At 37.3% G+C, this 9539-nt stretch overlaps 2 protein-coding genes, 1 long non-coding RNA gene and 1 other non-coding gene across 5 annotated transcripts; 3 read left to right on the top strand and 1 right to left on the bottom strand.

Annotated features, from left to right (window-relative positions):
- Nucleotides 1-26: 26 nt before the first annotated feature.
- Nucleotides 27-145, top strand: LOC116181872. The gene has a single exon (XR_004147360.1). It is a non-coding gene; the product is annotated as a 5S ribosomal RNA (ribosomal RNA).
- Nucleotides 146-827: 682 nt separating this feature from the next.
- LOC116181863 (zinc finger MYM-type protein 1-like) lies at nucleotides 828-3026 on the top strand. The gene has a single exon (XM_031502305.1). The coding sequence runs from the start codon at nucleotides 828-830 to the stop codon at nucleotides 3024-3026; it is 2199 nt and encodes a 732-aa protein (XP_031358165.1).
- Nucleotides 3027-5597: 2571 nt separating this feature from the next.
- Nucleotides 5598-7416, top strand: LOC116181865. Its single transcript, XR_004147359.1, has 4 exons — nucleotides 5598-6167; nucleotides 6219-6503; nucleotides 6552-6841; nucleotides 6890-7416. It is a non-coding gene; the product is annotated as an uncharacterized LOC116181865 (long non-coding RNA).
- On the bottom strand, nucleotides 7412-8891 carry LOC116181864. Of its 2 annotated transcripts, none has more exons than XM_031502307.1 (5): nucleotides 8596-8891; nucleotides 8400-8541; nucleotides 8185-8347; nucleotides 7884-8131; nucleotides 7412-7706 (listed from the first exon to the last, which is right to left on the bottom strand). In XM_031502307.1, exons 2-5 carry the CDS (start codon nucleotides 8539-8541, stop codon nucleotides 7432-7434), a joined length of 828 nt encoding a protein of 275 aa, XP_031358167.1. In that variant the 5' UTR covers nucleotides 8596-8891; the 3' UTR covers nucleotides 7412-7431. The 2 variants fall into 2 exon arrangements, with proteins under 2 accessions (XP_031358167.1, XP_031358168.1); XM_031502308.1 differs by having other exon boundaries at nucleotides 8185-8344.
- Nucleotides 8892-9539: the final 648 nt, after the last annotated feature.

The following is a 9539-nucleotide window of genomic DNA, read 5'->3' as shown; positions in this document are numbered from 1 at the left end:
TTTGCCCTTAGATCACCATATTTCTCGACAACGGCCATACCACGTTGAAAACACCGGTTCTCGTCCGATCACCGAAGTTAAGCAACGTCGGGCGCGGTCAGTACTTGGATGGGTGACCGCTTGGGAACACCGCGTGCCGTTGTCTCCTTTTTTTTCTAATTTTCGCTTCCTTTTGATACATATTTAGCGATACTACTTTTACACTTTGCGAAATTTAAAATTGTTTCGTTTTGTGCATTTTTCGGGACGTTTGTATTCCCTTTGCGATTTTAACGAACTCTCCTTTATTCATCGAAATATTTATTTACGTTCGATTAGAAAAGTGGTCAAAATTGGTAAATTTGCGACACGTTTGAATCCTTTGCGTGCATCTCTTTGTTCTTCTTCTGACGAATAATTTCTGGAATTGTTTCCCTTAGGATCACCATATGTCTCGACAACGGCCATACCACCAGCGGCGTAGCGATGGGAGTGCGGCCCGCACCGGGCGGCATGTCTTCAAAGGCGGCAAAAACAAACTCAACAATTCTAAAATTGCCGCCCCTGTCTTAAACGCGACTGCGCAATGCGCAAAAACAATTTGCATTTGCAGCCATCGAGTATTATTTCATTTCACATTTCAGTACAGCGTACAGCATCGAATCTGGTACTGGAGCGCGCATCAGTTTAAATCTTTTAGTTGAACGTTACGCTTACGACGGTACCCAGGTAGAAATAAACGTCGGTCTGCTTGGGTATATATAGAGCTCTAGTTGTACCTGGGTACCGAAACGTGCTTGCTTACATGTTTTGAATTTTGTGCGGTTTAAAAATCGACTCGGTTCAAAATGAAGCGTCACAGAGAAAGTGGAGCGGCGTATAAACGAAGACGAGAAGAAAAAGAGAAAGAAGCAGCTAAATCACGGGATTCGCTGTTGAAATACTTCAATCCTAATCTTAACAGTTCGCAGTCTTCTAGTCAAAGTGTTGAAGTCAATCCGACAGAACTTAGTCCACAACAAGTCATTCAAGACATTCCTGAAGTTGCCGATGTGATACCACAAGCTAGTCCTGAAGAATGCAGTAACGAAGAGAATTCAGAAGAAGAAAGTGCAAACGCTATAGGATCTGAAATCTCGGCTTTGAACGAACTTACTTGTAGCTCAGAATCCCAAGATTTTATCGAAGTTCGCAATTCAGAGGTACTTCAGAAAGTCAATGTCGACGTGGCGGTGGCGGAAACCAGCACTCAGAGCAACGAAATTCCAAACGATGCGGGACTGTGGCCAGAACTAATTTCAGACGAACTGCGCGTGTACTTGGTGAAACAAGGTCCGGATCAAGTGCGCCATATGAACGCAAAATTTGCTTCTCAAACAAGACCAGCATCAGAGAAAAGTAAAGGCCTTGTCAGAAATTTGACAAAAAATTGGTTCTACAAAGTTCTAGAGAACAATCAAAAAACTTTGCGAACCTGGATGCTATATTCACCTGCTAAGGGATCGCTAGTCTGTTTCTGTTGCAGATTGTTTGATAGAAATTCTTCCCAGTCTTCAAGTTTCAGTAAATCTGACGGTTTCAAAAATTGGTTGAAACTAAGCCCAAAAGTTGACGAACATGAAGCAAGTGCCTTGCATTGCAGTACCTTTTTTCAGTGGAAGACTTTGGAAATTGGGCTGATGTCAGGAAAAACTATTGATTTCCAACATCAAGAGTCAGTTTTACGAGAAGAAAAGAAGTGGCGTGACATTCTGAAACGCATACTAGACGTCATCTTGTTTTTGGCGCGACAAAATCTTTCCCTGAGAGGTCACAGAGAAAGTTACAAAGATTCGTGTGTGGAAAACCACGGAAACTTTCTCGAACTTATACACTTCTTATCCAACTATGATTCAGTTCTAGCAGAACATCTAACTCGAGTTAAGCTGTCCAACAAACTTACGCCAACGTACTTATCTCCCGAAATTCAAAACGAGTTTATTAATTTGCTTGGAGACCATGTTCGACGTCGAATAATTAGTGATGTGAATGATGCCAAGTACTTTTCAATTATATTCGATAGTACACCGGACATTTCTCACAAGGACCAAACCAGCCAAGTCATTCGCTACGTCAAGATCAGCGGAACAGAAGTCGAAGTTGTGGAGTCCTTCATTGATTTTATTGAAACGCATGGAAAAACTGCTGAACAAATTTCATCGATGATCTTAAAGAAATTGGAAACTGACGGTTTAGATATTCAGAACTGCCGTGGCCAAGCTTACGATAACGCTGCTACAATGGCCGGTATTCGCAACGGAGTACAATCTAAAATCCGGGAGATTAATCCTAAAGCAACGTTCATTCCTTGCTCGAACCACAGTTTGAATCTTGCTGGCGTTCATGCAGCATCTGTTTCGGCAAGTTCCGTTACTTTTTTCGGAACACTAGAACGTATATTTGTATATTTTTCGTCATCGACACAGCGTTGGGATGCTTTACTTCAAGTGACAAAACAAGGTGTAAAGAGGCTCGTTGACACACGCTGGAGTTCTCGACACGACGCTGTTGCAGTGATAAAAAATCATTTTGAAGAAATTCTGGAGGTACTGGAAAAGTTGAACGAAAACCACAATGAAAACGCCAAGACTCGTTCAGATGCTGGAATATTGCTTTGCTCCCTTCGAACTTTTTCGTTTCTCGGGTATCTCAGCCTTTGGAGTACTGTTCTTTCAGAAATAAATGATACTCAAAAATACTTGCAAAGACAAGGTCTAAACGTTAAAAATTGTGCTGAAAAAGTTGCAGCTTTAAAAATTTACTTAGAGACAAACAGGGAGAAAATCGTTACCAAAGCCGCCGAATATGCAACCTTGATGTGTGAAAAGCTCGATATAAGCGTTACTTCTAAACGTACAAAAAAGAGAAAGCAGATTCACGGAGACGGATCCGAGGGCGTTTCGCTCACCCCAGCACAAGAGCTTAGTCGAGAAATGTACGGAGCTGTTGATAGAATTATTGAAGAAATAACGACTCGATTTCAGCAGTTGGACGAAATTCGACAATAATAATAATAATAATAATAATTTTATTTAACCTTTTGTTTCCATTTCTAAAATGTAAAGGTAAGTCATTAACTATTATGTAATATACAAAATGATTAATCTATAATATTATTACAGTTCACATAACATACCACAGATAACGTACAACAGATAACGTACAACAGATAATGTACAACAGATAACATCTATGACTTCACAAATTCTTGGAGCGAGTAATAGCAATTGCTGACTAGATAGGTTCTAAGTGCATTTTTGTACTGATTTTTATTTTTTATTTCTTTTATTTTTTGTGGTAGAGCATTGTACAAGTAGCAGCCTGCGTAATGTACCGATTTTTTGAAGTTAGTGTGATTGCATTTAGGTAAGTATTATATTGTGCCCAGTTCTAGTTGAATACTTATGATTATCACAGTTACGTTTAAATAGATGTATATTTACATGTATATATGTTAAAATTTTATATAAATATATAGATATAAATGTTAAAAGCTGGTGATTTTTGAAAGTTTGACGGCAGGATTCGCGATACTTCAGACGAAAGATGCGTCGAATTATTCTCTTTTGTAGAATAAATACACGCTCGGCTTCTGTAGCCTGGCCCCACACAACTATGTTGTAACTGATAATTGAGTATACTTTGGCAAAATATACGGTGAGAATTGCTTTAAGATCTAAAGTGTTGCTTAGACAAATAAATGCGTAATGCAATTTTTTAAGTTTAGAACACACTTCGTCAACGTGATGGGAAAAAGTTAACTTGCTGTCTATTGTAGTACCTAAAAATTTAGCAGTTTCGGCAGCTATCAGTTCATCATTATTGTCTATACGTACTTTTAAGGGCGTAGCACTGCGCACTCCACCATAATTAAAACGCAAGCAGGTTGTTTTTGAGATATTTACAATAAGTTTATTTTTATTACACCACTCCATAAAAAGGGCGATAACTGTTTCGAGTTTCGCGGTTGCCTCTTCCAATGTTGATGAGGAAATGACGATATTGGTGTCATCGGCGTACTCAGATAAATATTCGACCATATCGTTCACGTAAATTAAAAATAACAGGGGCGCTAGAGTGCTGCCTTGTGGTGTACCCACGCCAGTGGAAAATTCTTCGGACTCTTCTCCATCAATTTGGACTTTAAAAGTTCGGTTAGAGATAAAAGATATAACCCAGTCGTTAACATTTCCTCTAACACCTACTGCTGCTAGTTTATTCGCCAGGAGACCGTGGTCAACGGTATCGAACGCCCTTGTGATGTCCAGCAGAACCGAAATCACTACTTGATGTTGATCTAAATTATTGTGGATTTCTTGGAGGTAGTCAATTGTTGCGGTTTCAGTGGAGAACAGTGGAGACAAAAGTACAGCTTTCTTTTTCCGGAATCGCTGCTGGACCCGCAGAAAGAAGACAATTTTGATTTTGAGCTTCCCGATGATGTGAACAGGGAAGACTTCAATGTAGAGCGTGACCGCCTTCGAAATTTTTGCAACGCTGCTAATCACAAAGTTGAAACGTTTTCAAGTGATCCTTTAAGTCTTTTGAAGTTTATCCAACGTTATCAACTTGAAATTTCCGTGCCGAACATTGTTATCATGCTGAAAATTTTCCTGTCTTTTGCTGTTAGTGTTGCATCGTGTGAAAGGAGTTTTTCTAAGCTGAAGCTTATTAAAAATTACCTTCGTTCGCAAATGTCTTCTTTGCGCTTGCGAAATTTAGCGATTTTGTCAATTGAAAGAAAGTTGACAAATGAAATTGACTTTGACGACCTTATTAAGGAATTCGCAGCAAGAAAAGCCAGAAGAATTAATATTTAGTTTTAAACGTTAACGTTTGTAATTATGATGACTTGTACTGGTACGTAATACTCTAAAGTTTGTTTCTTGAAATAAATAAATATTTATTTCTGACATATTATTTCCGTGCACTATTAATAATTAAATTGTAATGTTACGTAATATAACCTTAAGACAAAATTCCAAGAAATCCTTGAGACGAGGGGCGGCAAAATCTTACTTCCGCACCGGGTCAAAATCACTGACGCTACGCCGCTGAGTCCATCAAATATATTTGTAAATATGTCAACAAAGGCAGTGACATGGCCATTTTCGGAGTGGCACCTGAAAATAATCTAGATGAAATCCGACAATATCAGCTTGGCAGATATATCAGCAGCAACGAAGCAATATGGCGCATATTTGCATTTCCAATTCACGAAAGATATCCAACTGTGGTACATTTGGCTGTTCATTTAGAAAATGGACAACGAGTATATTTTACCACAGAAAATGTTTTCGAGCGAGCAGCACAACCACCAGCAACAACATTGACTGCTTTTTTTGCATTGTGCCAAACTGATGACTTTGCTAGAACGTTATTGTACTCAGAAGTTCCACGTTATTTCACGTGGAATGCTACCAGAAAAACATTTGAACGTCGGAAACAAGGTAAACCCATGATACTATAATAATCAGATATGCTCAACTGGCGAACGAATTTAGAACTTGTTTGCGCATTACGTCATCGGGTGACAAATTTAAATTTTGTTGTCGCTTGTCGCCAATGAATATTAATGGTGGGTTTATACAATCATTATCATTAGTTCACTAACATTAAGTAATTAGTTCACTATAATTAAACTAATAATTAATACCCACATTGGTTTATACAATCATTAATGTCACTAAGAAATACCCAATAGGAAGGCAAACCGTGCGCATGGTTTTTGTAGGTACAGTGTGAAACGTGTTTTACCATATTTACGTGTGATTATTCAACCTCACTTTTTTTATAATAATATTATTTGGAATTTCGATAGTTTTTGGATTGTGTTGTGTTATGATGGACGACGACGAAGTGTTTGCAGCTTTTTTATTGCTGACTACAGCCGCGATGCTCTATTTAAAACGTAAAAAAAGAGTACGCAGGTACAAAGTGCGACCTATTAATCGCAACAGAATAGTACATGGACAATTTCATAAACGTGTAAGACGTATGCGAGAAATGGACCATGAACAATACTTTAAATATACAAGAATGACACCGGCAGTATTTGATAATTTGTTAAGCATTGTTGGACCACATCTGCAGAGACACAAGAAAAAATCACATATTTCTCCAGCTGAGCGACTAACCTTAACATTACAGTAAGGACTAATTTTGTTACAAAATTTAACATTTAATTAATTATTTTATAGTTATCTGGCCGAAGGATGCTCTATGCAAGAGATTGCAACAAATTTTTACATGGGGAAAACGACTGTTCATATCATAATTAAGCAAACATGCTCAGTTTTATGGGATGTGTTGTCACCCATACATTTAAAACCGCCAACTGGAACTGAATTTGTAAAGATTTCCAAAGGTTTTTATCAAAGGTGGAACATGCCTAATTGCCTTGGTGCTTTAGATGGCAAGCACATTCAAATTCAAGCTCCTGCACATAGTGGCAGTGATTTTTTTAATTATAAAAAAACTAGCAGGTGAATATTAAAGTATTATTATTACTGCATTTCATTATACTTTTCCAGTATTGTTTTAATGGCAGCATGTGATGCTTTTTACCGTTTTACGTTGGTTGATGTTGGTGGTTATGGCTCACAACATGATAGCATTGTATTCTCAGAATCTGCATTTGGTCAAGCCATTTTAAAAAATCAAAACGATGTTCTTGATTTACCCGATGCTAAACAACTACCTGGAACTTCAGTTTCATTACCTTTTTTTTTGTGGCAGATCAGGCTTTTCCACTGCATAAACGTATTATGCGACCCTATCCAGGGGAACGACTAGGGGAAAATAAAGAAATATTTAACTACAGGTTAAGTTTCTAATAATAATTTTACATATATATAACATATAATTATAGGTTGTCCCGTGCTCGACGAACGATTGAAAATACATTCGGTATCCTGTCAGCACGTTGGAGAATCTTTCGGCGACCGATTGTCGCTAATGTGACAACCTGTGAGGCTATTGTTAAGGCATGTGTTGTTCTTCACAATTTCCTCCAAGTTAAAGAAGAGGACATACCAATGGGTAGCAGAAAGTATTGTCCTACTGGATTTGGAGACGAGGTAGATATAAATGGGGGCCTGCGTCCGGGACAATGGCGCAATGAATCAAACATGTTACGTCCAGTTGGTCGGCTTGGTTCTAATTTTTCAACCCGGATTGTACGGCAAAATCGAGAATTATTAACCGCCTACTTTGCCAGTGCACAAGGAAAAGTAAGCTGGCAATATGACCATATTGCAGAAGGCTCTCTGCCAAGTTAAAATTGAACAAATTATACTAACATTTTATATGCATGCATTGTATTTTTTCTTAATATTGTTCCATATAAATATATATAGAAATAAACCTATGGTACTAAAATACTTATATATACATCGATATTTACATTTTGTTTCATTTTGAAAATAATATATTCATGATTTCAAGCTGTTTAGCTTGTCGCGTTTCTGCATCAAGTTCTTTTAGATAAAGACCGACAGTTCGGCCAAAGGACAACTCTTTATCAATCATTTCGTCGGCCTTTTCTTGTTTGGCCGCTAAATATGTATTAAATTTATTTAAGGATGCTTCTAGGGCACCCCTAATGGGACTTTTTTTTTTTGATGTTTTGTTGCCGGATGTGTCTAATTTTCTTTTTTTTCGTGCAACAGGTTCTTGGTTTTCTTTGTCTAAAATTTAAAATCATTAACAAAACTGACTTAGGCCCAGTTTCTCAATCGCCAGTTATCGGCGGATAAAATTTATCCTCTGGGTAAGCTATCCCAATAACATTGTCGTCATGGCAACTATCTGTCAGATAACCTTATCCGGAGTTTGAGAAACTGGGCCTTAGTAATTTTGTATACCTTCCGATTGTTGGATATCATGATGTGTTTCTTCATCAAGATCCTCTTGGGAGTCGTCAATGTTCGACTCTGTGTAGAACTCCTCTACCTCCACTTCAGACCCTTCCAAAATTGTGTTAATTGTGTCCCACGGATTTGAGGGGCCAGCTTTAGTTTGCTCTTGGGCATTTCTATGTCCGGTTGCAGAGCATGAAGGGCCAGGTTTTTCTTGGCCTGCTGCATTTTTCATTTGCACGTTAGAGGTAGTTCTGTAATTACAGACAAGGATAGTAGATCAAATAATATTATGACACCAACTTACTGTCTACTTTTAATAAAACGTAGCAAAAATTCAAGCTTTTTGTACAAAGGAGATGGCTCCACAACATCTCCTCCTGCTCCAGATGCAGTTGCAACCTGCAGCTTACGTTTCTCTGTAACAAATCGGTTTCGGAGAACCGTAAACCGAGACTCGCAATCTACTGCTACAATTCAAACATATATATATTTATTTCCTACTGAATAACATTATCATACGGGTTCGTTCGAGCATTTGTGCCACTGTCGTCCAAGCATTTTGTTTGGCCCTTTTGTTTTTGAAATTGGGGCTGCTTTTGTCATAAATTTGACGAAATTGTTGCACCACATCAATCAATCTCATATCGTCTTCGTCAATCATCTACAAAATGCTTTTTGTAACTAGAAATAATATAAAATAGCGTTGGGTACTTACACTAATTGAATAAAAACAACTCGAAATAAAATACAGCTGAGTGCTACTACAGAACTAAAATAATTGTCATAACAATCAGCTGATTGTGTGTTGACAGTTACGCATGCGCACTGTTCTCTTTCACTAAGAATTTAACAAGTTTAGTTAAAAGTTAACCATCTTCTTAGTGATAATGTTAATGTTAGTTAATGAAGTAATGCTGTATAAACGCGCCCATTCATTACCATATATTTAAGTTTCTTAGTTTAGTGAGCTAATGTTAGTGAACTAATGATAATGATTGTATAAACCCACCATAAGAGAGATTTACACAGTAACATTTTTATGAACATTTCCGCGGTTGTAAAGTGCATAACAAATGTGGCACAGGAAATGAATTGAATAGGATGTTTAGTTTTTCACCGAGTTCGCACTATGAATGAGTCGATTTCGGGAAGGTCTCTTATCAAAAGTTGATCAGGGATAAAAATGTTTCATCGTTCGTTTTAGTGCACACTTTAGAGGTAGCTCTTATGACTAATTTCTCCAAGATGACCATTCCAAGTGAGAAGTGTAAGTTATTGAGCGATGAGACTTGGCAAAGAATAATAACAAATTATCATAAATTATACTTTATTACAATTCAAATTAAATTATCCTTAACGAAGACCATAAAATGCATACACGAGGAGGTCATAACTTAGCCTTTAATATCGAGGGTTGTAAAATACGTACATTTTAGTTGCTTATGTAATCTAGAGGGGCCAGACTAGTAACAACATTATTTAACAATTTTTACAAACTTTCTTTTCCTCGTATTTGACTGTTCTTTAATATAACGATTTAATTTTCGAATTCTAAAATACAATTTACACCTAAAAAACAGTTTTTTGGCATCAAGACTAACATCTACATTTTCAGAATGTTCTATTAAGTTTTTTATATAATTAATTTGAATTTTTAAA

The sequence above is a fragment of the Photinus pyralis genome, unplaced genomic scaffold (genome assembly GCF_008802855.1).
Source record: "Photinus pyralis isolate 1611_PpyrPB1 unplaced genomic scaffold, Ppyr1.3 Ppyr1.4_unclustered_Scaffold260, whole genome shotgun sequence".
In the NCBI taxonomy this organism is placed as follows: domain Eukaryota; kingdom Metazoa; phylum Arthropoda; class Insecta; order Coleoptera; family Lampyridae; genus Photinus; species Photinus pyralis.
This window is presented reverse-complemented; position numbering and strand designations above follow the sequence as displayed.

Excerpts from the sequence above, each read along its gene's own strand:
- LOC116181863 (XM_031502305.1), top strand. The coding sequence starts at position 828 with ATGAAGCGTCACAGAGAAAGTGGAGCGGCGTATAAACGAAGACGAGAA.
- LOC116181864 (XM_031502307.1), bottom strand. The coding sequence starts at position 8,541 with ATGATTGACGAAGACGATATGAGATTGATTGATGTGGTGCAACAATTT. Across the intron at positions 8,348-8,399 it reads ACAAATGCTCGAACGAACCC|CAGTAGATTGCGAGTCTCGG; the intron begins GTATGATAATGT and ends TTTGAATTGTAG. Across the intron at positions 7,707-7,883 it reads TGATATCCAACAATCGGAAG|ACAAAGAAAACCAAGAACCT; the intron begins GTATACAAAATT and ends TTTAAATTTTAG.